Source organism: Diadema antillarum, unplaced genomic scaffold, assembly GCF_040938485.1.
Source record: "Diadema antillarum isolate AM-2024a unplaced genomic scaffold, OU_Dant_1.0 seq00000135_RagTag, whole genome shotgun sequence".
Lineage (NCBI taxonomy): Eukaryota > Metazoa > Echinodermata > Echinoidea > Diadematoida > Diadematidae > Diadema > Diadema antillarum.
Window position 1 is genome coordinate 649670 of NW_027271212.1, and position 14090 is coordinate 663759.

The 14090-nt window shown below is 37.9% G+C and overlaps 2 protein-coding genes across 2 annotated transcripts in view; one reads left to right on the forward strand and one right to left on the reverse strand.

Moving 5' to 3' along the window:
• Positions 1-271: 271 nt before the first annotated feature.
• LOC139727524 (mediator of RNA polymerase II transcription subunit 11-like) lies at positions 272-4554 on the forward strand. Its single transcript, XM_071638498.1, has 3 exons — positions 272-433; positions 2265-2395; positions 4046-4554. The coding sequence occupies exons 1-3, from the start codon at positions 355-357 to the stop codon at positions 4169-4171; spliced, it is 336 nt and encodes a 111-aa protein (XP_071494599.1). The 5' UTR covers positions 272-354; the 3' UTR covers positions 4172-4554.
• A 7980-nt stretch (positions 4555-12534) lies between these two features.
• Positions 12535-14090, reverse strand: part of LOC139727537 (phosphatidylinositol 3,4,5-trisphosphate 5-phosphatase 1-like) — an 87310-nt gene continuing 85754 nt past the window's right edge. The window contains exon 26 of the mRNA XM_071638514.1: positions 12535-12753. Coding sequence (XP_071494615.1) covers positions 12535-12753 — 219 coding nt within the window. The remainder of the gene's footprint in view (positions 12754-14090) is intronic.

Below are 14090 nucleotides of genomic sequence, written 5' to 3' on the forward strand. Positions count from 1 at the left end.
TAGTGCAGCTCAGTGGTTTCTCAATACAATATCAGTTGCCCATCGAATCCTTACTTTTGTATCTACCCTCTTAGAAATGGACGCTTCTAAAATCGATGTACCACTGATGAATATTTATTTTGTGAGATCAATTACCATCATTCTCTGTGCAGTGGCGCTCTCGAGCGCAGCGAGCTACCCTCTCAGTGACTGCTCTATTCACCGGGTCGCGCCGCCGGGTCGGGCCCACTACTTCCCGCAGAAAGCCGCATACAAAATTACTGAAGGAGAGCCCCTGGCCGTATGGCCGTACTTGTATGCGTACACTGCACTGTGGCGTGGTACTGAACGACCGACTGACGACGAACTTGCACAATGTCGTCCAGTTTTGAAGATCGACTGAAGCAACTCGAAAACATCGAGACTGATATCGCCTGTGTTGTTCAAAATGCAGGTGGAGTTCAAATTCTCATTGCATATTAATGCCATATAATAGATGATTTGGTGGTGGTGTTCTTTTTAAATCAATCTTGGTTGTATTTTTTAGACAAAGACTACCGCGTATTGAATGCAATGTCAATCGAACCTTCTCTTCATTCCTCATGATCCGCCTACTGGCTTTAGAGAGTAGATGTAGCACCATACGATAATGTACCAGCACCAGCAGAGAGTAGTGATATTCACAAATGCCATCCCATGGTCCAAGGGTGCCATATAGCATATATATTTATGCAGAAAAGAATAAGGTCTGTGAGTCAGTTTAGGCATGCATGTGAATGTATTTTAAAGACCTTTTGTTAATGTAAGGTAACGTTACACATTTTTTGATAATTAAATTTATCCTTTTTTTGATAATTAAATTTATCCTTTTTTTAAGCAATTTGAAACACTAACACTAACAGTTAACTGTGTTGATTTTAGTAGAATTCAAGATAGATGTCTATATTTCGATAGGTCTAACTGTTACACTATCAGTTAGCGTCTAGACAAAGTCTTCTCATATGTCTAGTCATGATTGAAAAAAAGGTGTGTTTGCTGTTTTTGGGGGGGGGGGCATGATTACAAAATACTTCCTGTGGCAAGACTAAAAAAAAGAGGAATTTTTAACAATTTTTCCCGTTCATGATTCATTCGCATAAAAAATGGGCATGCACTGCACTGTTAAGTGTTAAAGTTTATAAATGTGAAGTCATTTCTTCTAATTACTAACGTTTATGTCTTAAATTATCAAAATTTCTGTGTAAGAATGTTTTCTTTCAGTGTCATTGCAAGTCTATGGATATGATAGAAGTATTAGAACTATGACCTGGTCTCTCTGTACTAATTTGACTTCTTAACAAATTCATCTAGAATTTTAAAGAATTTGAGAATAAGCATAAGAATGTACTATGAGTATATTCAGTTTAAACTTGACTATATTTTAAGCAGTATTTCTTCTCAGAAATTGATTTTTCTTGGCTTTGCAATGTAGCTGCAAATGATAGTAACATGATTAATACCGGTATACTGAAACTATGCTCCGAATTGTGAGTTCGGATTCATATACTCTGCAGTCTCCATATTTATATTGGTCAATATTTCCACCAAAGTTGCATCCAGGTGTAGGCCCTACCTGCAGCAAAGTCGGTCCCATGTGACCTTTTATTTCCTTTGGTCCATTCTAATTGCATTCAAAACAACACATTATATCAGGTTGTGATAAGGATCACAACCCATATTTTACTATTCTATAGTGTGAACAGAAATGTGTTATTTTGCGAGATTTGGGTCACCATCCAAACCTCAGTAGTTTGTGCAATTTTTTTGCAAAAAGACATGAATTTGTACAGAGCACTGTGCGTGTTGCTCCTTGCTATTTTTACAAGCTGTGACACAGCGCAGTACTGTAAAACATGATATATTCACGGCATGAAAATTTCGCGAATTGGAGCCAATGGCCTTTCTCGCAGCATGAAATTTTCGTGAATTGCAACTGGCATCCAATGCATATTGTGTAAGAACTTTCGCGTGCATTTTAATTTCGCGAATTCCAGCGCTCGCGAAATTCGCGAAATTAAAATGCATGCGAACATTCCTCGTTTTACAGTATATTGGCATCGTGACGTAGTAAGCACACCATTGTTCATGTGCATGCACAGGTCAGCTCTTCGCAAATGATCATGACCCAAGTTTCAAAAATTTTTACAGTGAAAACAGTGAATCAAAAAGATGTGACCTTGATCACGACCCAAATTTCGACATTTTTACGATGAGAACGTAACTTTCGTCTCCTTTTCTGTCGTTAGGTAAAGTGGTCCTGGAGCTGTCCAAGGACAGACCAGTGGAAAAGCAGATCGAGACCAACACAAAGACCTTCGTCAAGACGCTTGAGTCTGTGGAGAAAAGGTTGACGGAGCAGATCAACTATCTGTCGCAGGTGAATGCTTTATATGCCATGGGGGGGGGGGGGGGGGGGGGGGGAGTTAAAAATGCTCCTGCCGGAGGATCATGAAAACACAGTTGATACTGTATGTGTTGCCCTTAAACTGCAATTCAATACCCAAGATCAAATCGCCATTAAGAACTAGAGTATAAATAGTGATACACCAGGATTTCCATCAATATTAGACTGGCAATTTAAGATGGTTTATAAGTTTCACATGTTGTCACAGATAGTGCAAAGTAGGGGATGTGATGATATCAACTCGGAGCTCCCAGTGGTCTGTGCCAAAAGCATCACAAATGGCTGTTTGTGCTATCTAATTTTCTTAGCAAGTATAACTCATTATCCTCTAAAAGTCATTGCTAAGTTACCCAGTGCAGCAAATTGATGCAGAGGCTGCAAGTTTTTCTTTCACATCCAGAAGTGAAGGAACATCAATGGCATATTTATATATTTGAGAATAATTTCACTGTTGAAAAACTTGAAACTTTCAAATTACATAACTTTATTACTTTATGTCTGATTTTGATGAGACTTTGTACCATACTCATTAAAGGGACAAGTCCACCTTTGTATACATGTAGATTGAGTGAATGCAGCATTATTTGTAGAACACATCAGTGAAAGTTTAGGGAAAATCGGACAATCAGTTCAAAAGTTATGAATTTTTTAAGTATCTGCACAATCACTGCTGGATGAGAAGACTACTAGAGTGTATGATGTCACATGCGTACAACGATATAAGGAAAATATAAAGAGAATTGCACAAAATGTTACTTTTTGAAAAAAGTGCACATTTCCTCGACTCGTCACTGATGTATGTTATGAGTAATATTATTTCTCTTGCCTTCTGAAAGAGGGAAGTCAAATGTTTTTATTATTATGCGAGAAAAGTGAAAATATCTTGAATTTTCCTTATACTTTCTTTACATAGTTGTACACATGTGACATCACAAGCTGTAGTAGTCTTTTCATCCAGCAGTGACTAAGCAGGAACTTCAAAAATTCATAGCTTTTAAACGGATTGTCTGATATTCCTCAAACTCTTGCTGATGTGTTCTACTAATATTGCTACATTCACTCAATCCACATGTCTATGAAGGTGGACTTGTCCTTTAAAGGGATGGTATAGTTTTGGTTGAGGAGGAGATTCAGGTTTTTACTTTTTATGAGATAATTAGAAGTCACTATTATGAAATATTAAAGAGCAAACAATTCTAGGAGGATTCAAAGTTTATTTGATGAAAATCAGTTTTGAAATGGTTGCGATATCCAGAAATAAAAATGTAGGACCCACCTTTTATTAGGATCACTTTGGATTTGTTTTTGGATATCTTTGCCATTTCAAAAACCAATTTTCATGAAATAAACTTTGAATGCTACTAAGAATTGTATGCTCTTTCATATTTCTAAAGTCATTTAGAACTAAGTATCTTGCAAAAATTTAAAAGCTAAATCCTCACCTCAACCAATACTACATACATCCCTTTAAGTGGTCATTTGATGTTACTCTGTTGAAGCTTTAATGTGGTGTGTGTTATGGAATTGTACATTTGATGAATTGAGCTGAACAAAAGACAGCAGCAGAATGTAGTAAACTCTGTATCTTCTCTCTTTGCCTTTCCCCAATCTCTCCCCTGACAGGTGTCAACAGGGCAGCCGCACGAAGGGTCAAGCTACCCAGCCCAGAAGGAGGCCCAGATGGCCATCCACCGGCTGGAGAATGCCAAGACCAAGCTGATGGAGATAAAGGGCACCCTGTCCATGTAGCCCATGTAGCGCGAAACGGAGATGCGGTCACCACGGGCAACCTCCTGGTATTGCCTTCCTCGGAAGTCACAGAGGACCATACACTGTGGTTTGGTGTGGGCAGATAAATTTGTGGGAGGAGCTTGGTCCCACTGCTAGCACTCCACGTGGTGCATTGGCACACTGCGCTGCCCAAGAGTCCGGGGTGATTGTAATATGAAGCATGCAGGAACTGACGACACCCATACAGGGAAACCTTATTCTGGGTTCATACCTTTACACCTGTGTTATCTGTATATTTGTGTTAACATTTTCACCAGCATTACCCTGTACACTTTGGTTAACCTGTATTCATGTGTTGACCTTTACACAAGGGTTATGCTGTACATTTGGGTTAGCTATTACTTCCCCAACTGTGTTGACCCATATATACACCAAGGTATTTCTTTACTCTTGGTTGACAACTACACCTTGATTTCCTTGTACACCAAGCTTAACCTTAACACCTGGGTTAAGCTCTGCAGCTGGTGTAATATTTACACCTTGGCACTTTCAGACATTGGCTGGAAGACACCAGTGGGTATATTTCCCATACTCACTGTTATTAACAGCCATAACTTTGGTTGTGAATCTTTAGAAGTTGTTCCATGCCATGGTGTCTGACATTTCCTGGAATGCAGTTATGTTGCCAATGTTAGTGATTCTCTCAATTTGCAGGACATTTCATTGGTCAGTCGCACAACACCTGATAGAGCTCATCTTTCCTTTTCCCTCTTGTTTTATGCCTTTACCCCTGAGGCATTAGTTTAGGAAGGGTGCTCGCCCCAATCTCATCAGATGTTACTGCAGAAATTTTTTATCTTCACTGGGAACTTAGATATTCTTTGATTCTTTTCATAGATATCACAAGCCCCTCAGTATTGCAAGTATTGGTAGCCACTGACTTGTATCAATACAGAATCCATATATGCCATTTGTTTTTCCAAGGAGTGCACAATTGAGAATAACATGGATTAGAGTAATGAAGTGTGAACATGCCCTCCTTCACCCCCCCCCCCCCCCAAAAAAAAGGGAGTATTTTTTTTTTTTTTAACTTTATCTGGGGTAATTGCTCAAACACAGAATGCTCAGTATGCTCATTTATGTATCAATGAATAGTATGCACACTTTTGCTTTTTCAAACAGATGGTAAAGGAAGAACTTACCATACTGCCTGTTTCCACCAATGCTTAGTTACAATTTGTATTTTGTGGTGTTTGTGTGTCATTGTTTTGTAGGGACAGGGCTAGGTTGTTAACGTCTAAATTCTCGTTAGTACATCAGAATTAATTGTTGAGTTACGTGAATATATGAGCGAAAAAGCGATTCGACCAAACTGAAAGGGCTTTCACCTGAACACATTAAATGATTCTATTGCAGATATAAAGTTCACTTTCCCTCCCTTTTTAGCCCATAACATCATGTTTGCATTGTGTATGTCCTCTCATGAAGAAGCGTCACTTTTGTACACAGTAATTGATCACTGATTTTAGTTCTGTATTCCACAGATGTACAAATAAAAGTGATTGTAACTAGATTATCAGATGTGCTGTCTTCCAGATCTTTTGTGCATCTCCTGATTCTGTGGTTGATTTGTGAGACTGAAATGAGATTGTGTCAAAATGCTGGTAGACTTATCATAGAGGGGGTGACTTCGTCCCAAACCCCTTCTCAGTTTTCTCTACATTTCTTTTTCAAAGTTTTTAACTGGTATGAGCATTGCATCAGTCAAAGTTTAATCATAGTTGAGTTTTAGCACAGAGAAATTTATCAACAGGTTCCATGACGAAGATACTTAAATTTGTCACCTGCCCAGCAGAAGGGCCCAAGCATGAAATTTCCCCCCAAAATTGAATTTTAGGTTTGTGACATACACTGTAATTAGAGTTTTGAAAGCTCTTTCATACGATGTGACCATCATTTTTTGTGATTTTTTGAGCGCGTAAGCCTTAAGGTCCTTCTGCCGGGCTGACGATGATTTGTTTGTTTTAGGTGGACTGAGATACAGCATGCATGATTTCAATTAAACCAGTTCACATTCAAATTTAATAGGATTTTCTAATGCAAACATTATATGAATGTTGATGTTTGGTATTTCACAAAACTAAGTGTCATCCAATGCCAACCAAGTCTCCCTACTGATCTATTCATATGACTATGTACCCAGCTATTATCCACTAATACCGATCTACATAATCAGCTGCCTATAAATCCATCCACCTCTCTTTCCATCCTATCTACCTATCCATCTGAATATCTATCTATCCTCCCATCCTATCTACCTATCGTCGCTGGGGCGACAAGACTTCGTATCTGAAATTTTGGTGAAAATGACTTTTTTGAATTAATGGTCAAATAATGGGTTAAGTGATGTCCTGTCCAAATCCCAACTGTCTTACTCCAAAAATGAAGCCACCACAGCATGTCAAAGGAAAGGCTATCCCATTCACTATAGTGCTGTGGCTGCCATGTTTTTTTTTTGCTTTCCTGAACATTTGACATTTTGTAGATACGAGGTCTTGTCACCCCAGCGACGCTATCCATCTGCCTATCTTTATCCACCTATCCTATCTACCTATCCATCTGCCTATCTTATCTATCCTTCCATCTTATCTACCTATCCATCTGCCTATCTTATATATCTAAACATCATATCTAACTATCCATCTACCTACCTAATTTTTGCAAAACAAAGATGCATGCCAAAGATCTTATCTATACTATATATATACATTGAATGCCAATGGAATTTGCGAAAATTTCATGCCGCGAATGTCTGTTTTACAGTATCCATCTACCTACACTGTATCTTATCCATCCACCCATCCTATCTACATATCCATCTACCTATCTTATTTATCCACCTATCCTATGTACCGATCCTTCTACCTATCTTAGCTATCACTCATCCTATCTATTATCTATCCATCTACAGGTGTACCTATCTTATCCATCCACCCACCCATCCTATCTACCTTTCTACATACTGTACATGTATCTACCAATCTATAATACATGAACCTGTCTTTCTGTCTGTCTGTCTGCCAAACTATCTACCTTTCTATCTATACCCATCTACCAACATATCTTTCTGTCTCCCATCTCTCTCCATCTCTCCTCCTTTGCTCCACCTGTGAATTTGCCAGTACAGTACAGTATTGACCATTAATTCTACACCACATACATTCTTGTTAGATGCTTCAACCAGGGATGTGACAGTTTGCTAAAGGTATAAACTGGGCGTATTATATCATTTGTTTGTGGGTTTTTTTTCCAATAAATTAACTAATTAAGATAGACAAACCATAAAAAATAACACTTAGATTCAGTTTAACAAGTGAAAAATTAGGTTTCATGTAGTGAAGAGGATCAAACACAACAATCGCGGGTACGTGTAAAAATTGTCAAATTTCCCTATTTGAATAGTGTGAAAACTACTCGCCTACATACAGGTTCTATTATATGCAGAATGGGCAGGTGCATTACATACCCCTAAGGTACCCCTAGGGCCTTAAGAGGGCTTTTTTTAAAAAACTTGTTTTAAAAACTCTGAACAAACGGGCATATGCCCGGTGTGAAATGTATCCCCGGTTACCTGGAGTGAAAGACTACGATATCCCCGATCAAAGCTGTTCGCGAGAACACACAAATACACACACACACACACACAAACACCGCATGGATGCACACAACCGCATAACATGAAAGGAAAAAATAGGCAAGAAAGGCACAGGACAATAATGATGTTTCATTTGGTTCACAACATCAATATTTATACATTGTATTACCATTGAGTATACAGCTGGAATAGAAGTAACAAAAATATTTTTCTTATTTCTCCCTTTTTTTTATAGTCAAGTTGAGTAGTAGCAAACTGTGATATACAAATAACTATCTTGAGGAATTTTTACACGCCCATTACAAAAATTTACAGACTAATTAGTATGTATACATACAGAAATGCATTGTTCTACACGCACAAGACACGAAATACAAAAGTCTGTTTGACATAAAACTGTACATATTAATATTGCCACATGTAGTCAAGTTGACCACAGTAAATCCATTTACAGTGGCTGCCACATAAACATTGGAAAGATTGCAGAGGTTAGCATGGTTTTCGATCAAGTTGTTCAAATATGCAACTTCTACAAATCCTAGATACTAATACTATCATATAGGGAGCGCACTCTAATTCACAATGCATTTATGTAGCCAAAAACCTTTGTATCAAAATTTGACATCGAATGCTCATATAAGGAAGATAAATGCTTCTCTTACATGGTAATTATACCACATTGTGGTGGCATGCATGGAATTATTTAGCAATATGTAGTCGTAATCGCTGGAACAAGTTGATAACATTGCTTCAACCATTTTAAGCTAATTTAATGAAGTTAAGACTGAAACATGTTCACTTTTTTTCCCTACTTGTATGACTTCTGTCCACCTCAATTGTATCTGTAATAAACAAATGAAGACGATTCTGTTTTAATACCAGATGAGCTTCTAACTCTAAATTCTGTTTCATTTTAGGTTTATTTTTCAGACATAATTGCTGAACTGCCCATGCAATTACTGTGTCAGTAAAATTTTATTTCTTGTGTTACCCACGGCGCATTATGATGACTTTATGTCCCAACATGTTGAGGGCAACGGCATTAAAGCCACATTGGTGAGCTTAAATTAGCATTAAAAGTCCACTAGTTGGGTGAACTCTGTCAACTTGAGCGAGATCAACCTCATTTTGAGATGCTGGGGAGACCAGTTACAATGCAACATTCACTGTTCACCAGGTAATTTGGCAGATCGAGTCATATAACATGTTATAGTGCCCTATGAGCTCTACGAAATGATAGAAAGATGTTACATGAAAACCAACTACCCCATGTACGTGTATATTGTATCATCATCATTACCATGATTCATAGATGTATCATCTAGCATGCATGTGTAACAAAAACTTCTCATACATTCTTTTATCCATTTCATTTCAAAATGAAACTTTACACTCAAATGCACAAAAAACGTATAAAAATGTATTTAGAATATTGCTTGATGATAATGCAAACTTGATGACAGAGAGATAGAATCTTGTAGTGTTGCTGCAGGATGGCTTGCTATGGGGACAGACATTAATGAAAATATGTTTATTTATGAGTGAAGAAAAAAATGTAACTATCCAACTTGGCCCATATTGATCAAGAATTGCACACATTGCTTGAGAGAGAGAGAGAGAAAAAAAAACAAATGAATGCACATGTGTCCAACAGAACGTCATCGCTTGCATTGCAAGAAACTGAGTGTACTGGTAATGATAAAGTTAAGTCTTTTGATACAAGAAAGACACATATGCAGAAAGACAGAGTCTCCACCACCAAGATTTCTATTGCATTCGCTATATAACCCCCCCCCCCCCTTGTCCCCTTTAAGGATGCTAGTGGGAGCTCTATCATACAAGCCTTGTTCCTGACATATGAAATTTGCTTTCATGACTCCATGCTACAGTTTATTTATGAGTCGCCTCCTGCCTATCCACTCCCCCAGACCACACCCTATGGGTGACCAGTTAAACAGGGTCTCTCATCCCCCTGGGGTTGACAGAATGTTCCCAATCTTTCACAGGAATCCCCTCCCCCCCCCCCCCCCCCCCCAAATGAATAAAATGTGATGAAGCAGAAGAGTCACAGATTTAGGAAATGGGTACTTTCAGAAAGTCAATGGGTATATTGGAATATGACTAGTGACCTAGTTAAGAGTTGGTATTTTCTTTAAACTTTTACCACATGATTGATGCCCATTTTACAGTACATTAAAAACGGGTATCATTGATAGGCATTACATATTTTGAAATTGATTTTGACAACCCCAAAGAAATCTCATCCAAGGACCACCAAATGCATGAAGAACCTATGGAACAAGCTTAGAGTGCATTCTCCTTGATCTAACTATCAAAGAATAGACTGCATAGGTCATACATTTTGCTGCATTTCCCTTCTTTTTTTTCTTTTTTCTTTTTTTTTTTTTTTTGGGGGGGGGGGGGTGGGGTCATTTGGTGTGAATATGCCCTGAATATCATCTCCCAGATAAGATATTGCAGACTTTGGTTCTTGAAAAGTGACACTACTCATTACTCATTCAGATGCTGTGGTTTGCGATTGCAAATTCAAACATTTGCATATCTTACTGGTCCCAATTCATGAAATACTACACTACAGAAATATTATAGTGTAGACAGTACTGAGTTGATTGTTTCCTTTACATGCCAACAAATTATCTGACATGGCTCTTTAGTGAATTTTACCACATGGTATCACAAAATAAACATAAAATGAACACATATATCTTTTTTAATTTGTTGAAAGTAGTTTTACTACGGTGCTGTGCATTGGTCAGATGATTTGTATGTATTACCAACAGAAACACATTCATGTAAAATTCTGTGTGCCAATATTGCTGACTTTAATGTATTTTCATGAACTTTGAATAAATGATTCATCATAAATGCAAAGGAGACACTGAAATACAGATATGGTTTTTGACACCGATCTTAATTAGATATTGTCATATCACAATTTTAAACAAATTCCACCACCTTACAGATGCATGAGGGTTACAGCTTTTTAATCAATACATTACAAATCTCAAAGATATTTTGATATCAAGATGAAACTCCTAACAACATACGCACAGATTTCCAATTACACAACATGATTTGCAGGTACCAGGCATTAACTGGTAAAGAAAAAACAAAAACACTAACAACATCCACTCATGTTTACACAATGGAATGATACTTCAGCATTTATATACCCTCATGTTTCCTAATAATTTGCACAGCAAACATATGAAAAGAATAGTTGCCACCTGATTGAACATTGCAAGAAATGCATCATTTGCTTTTTTCGCACATTTGCTTTCTCACGCACTCCATTCATAACCCGAGATGAACAAATATCAGATCACAAACGTTTCCCAAATTAACTTCATTGTCTTACTGCAAACTGCAGAAAGGACCCAGGTAAGTCCAAGCCTAGGACATGCTGTTACATGATGAATTTCATACACAGGTACTAGTAATATTTTACAACATGTAACTCATGTATGCGAAAAAAAACAACAAACAAACACAATATTCCACTGTCCATATAAAAATAAAGCTGAAACAATAGGTTCTGAGTAAATGCAGAATGTGGAAGTTTTGGTATATAAAACAAATCCTTCTACACAAGACAGGAAGTACATATTTCATTTTTTATCATATCCTATATACAAATGATTCAGCAAAATGTAACCTACTGACATTTCCGCATACTGCAGTTTCCACAGCAAAGAAAAAAAAAATGAAAATGAGGATGTGGAAAGTTGATAACATACAAAACTATCAAAAACAGTAATCCTTGTGACTCAGGATTGCATATATTTTCTTGCCTTTCTCATTTAATACATACAATCAGCATACATAAGATAAAATCACTGAAGATGTCCATTCAAGATGGTGCTCCTGGTAATCGATGAAACAAAATAATGAAGAACAATTCACATATGTCATTTCCTACCACCCTAATCTCATTGCAGAAAAGTTTCAAAGTTTCTCTAATATTCAGACAGAAGATTTTGAGGAACACATTGAACTGTGGTCATGTACTGCTAATTGTCTTCAGTGTGAGCTTTTATGGAATGCTTAGGTCTCATCCTAAACCATGGCATGTTGAGTATTATGTAAGAAATGTGGTCCCATGTCTGTAGTATGCCTTTTCTGCCAGTCCTGAAGAATTTGCACTCACGTGGAAATTTTAAGGAGCAGTATAGAGAACACGCAAACGTTAGTACCTTCCATCAAAACATGAGCTCTTCAAGCATTCTGCTGCCAGATATAGCAGCTCCTATGACCAAAAGACAGGCTCTGAAATCAGAATTGGTGTCACTTTTTTCTTTTCCAGCCACACCACTATTCTAGGTGCTTGAGTTACGGTGCTGCTTACCGACAGTGCTTTGCACGGAGCTTCATCTAATGCTACGCCAGAGAGACATCAAACAAAACAGAATACTGTGTAAGCTGTTATTTTCGTGAATGAGGAGGTCACGGACCTTTTCGTGAGATGTTGTTTTCGCGAATTCACACAGAGGCCTTCATAAGCATACTATAACCTTAGCGCATGGTGACATTTTCAAGTATTTTTGAATTTGCGGTGCAACTGTGATTCGCGAAATTTGTGAAAATTAAACCCTCACGAAAATAACGGCTTATACAGTATCAAAAAATCATCTACTCATTATCCCTTGCTGTGTTCCCATGGCAACAAAACTCCTCCTCCCTCCCCCCCCCCCCCCAACAATTTTCCTCATCGTTGCATGGCCATGATGCAACCAATGCTCTCAAGCATCCGTCGTCGATGCTTGGGATCCTCCACCTTGGCGTTGATGAGGTCGACGTCGGAGATGGTGTCGAGGAAGGCCACGTTGTCCCAGCCATTGTCGTAGAGCTGCTGCTTGTACTGCATCAGTCCCAGGTTGCTCAGCCACTCCGTGATCGTGATCGGCTGCCGCAGGCTGTCATAGTCCTGCTCGTGGGGGTGCCACATGCCGTGCAGGTGTATAAAGGGGGTGGGTGGGGAGTGGGTGTGGTGGGTAATCAAGTGGCCAGAGCCGGGGGGGTTGGGGAAAACGAGAACCAGAGACACAGGTAGAAAGCCGGGGTTAGAGACGTCTAAGACATGCAATTAATCAAGCTCTTTAGTCCATCTGAAACAGAAATGATATAAACAAGCATGCAAGTTTTGTGTGTGGTGCCGCTACGCAACTTCTTTGGTGAAACTTAATAGATATTGCAGGTGTCGTATCTGGGCTTGTAGAAGAGTGGGAAACTACAGTGTAGTCATTAGCCATACTACTCAGGCTTGGTGCAATATGAAACAAAATCAAACTTCGTTCTAAAACTAGATGTGAGCTTGCCTCATTTTGACTACTGAAAAATATGCTAACAAATATTTTGAAGGAAGTTACAAAACTGACTGAAACTCTCTTGTTTAACACTGCTCCATAAGAATGACTAATATGTGCCTCACAAACAGATTTTTTTTCTTCTTTTTTTAAACGATATATTAAACCAGAAGTTGAAATTTCTTGGATACTAAATTGCTTGGTTATCCCTCTAGTCTTGTCATGCAAACTAGACATCACTAACATAAAAAATATTATTTCTCTTCATGGATAGAAAGAAAGTGTAAACCCCAAAATTTACTCGCAACTTTATGCTTGAATTGTGATGCCAATTCCGATTAAAACTGGCTTCAATATATAGGGTAAATGCAAATGAGAATGGAAGAGGTTTCCTTCAAATGAATATAAAACAAGAACTTCAAAGCTTCACATATTTTTGCAATACATTTACATCAGTCACATTATGCACAAGTCGTCACCTAACAACTTTCCCACTGATTTGTGAAGAAAACGTTATGTTTTGCAAAAAATTTGCATCTACAACTACTTTTCCCTGTAAATTCATCATTTTATGTCATTCGTAAGTAAAAAATTCAGCAAAGAAAATGAAATCTCATTTTTCTTTGCTCAAATTTTCACTTATGAAGTACATACATTTCTGGTCAGTTTACCTTGGTTTGTGTTCACTTTATATCTTGTAACAACTCTACAACAATTTCATGCAAAGACTACAACTCCTTTATTTCTGATTCAAAAGAGAGGAAATTTAGAGAAGCTCTTCGTAATGGCACACGGAAGAAAAGGAAGCTATAGCATCATCATCTCAATAATTTGCATCAGTGCTTCTGACAACTGTCACTGTTTCTGAAAATTTGGGAAAATGAAAGTTCAATATCTTTTTGAATTTCAAATCCAATTCTACTTAAACTTCCATTACTCTGACTTTGATTGGACTCTC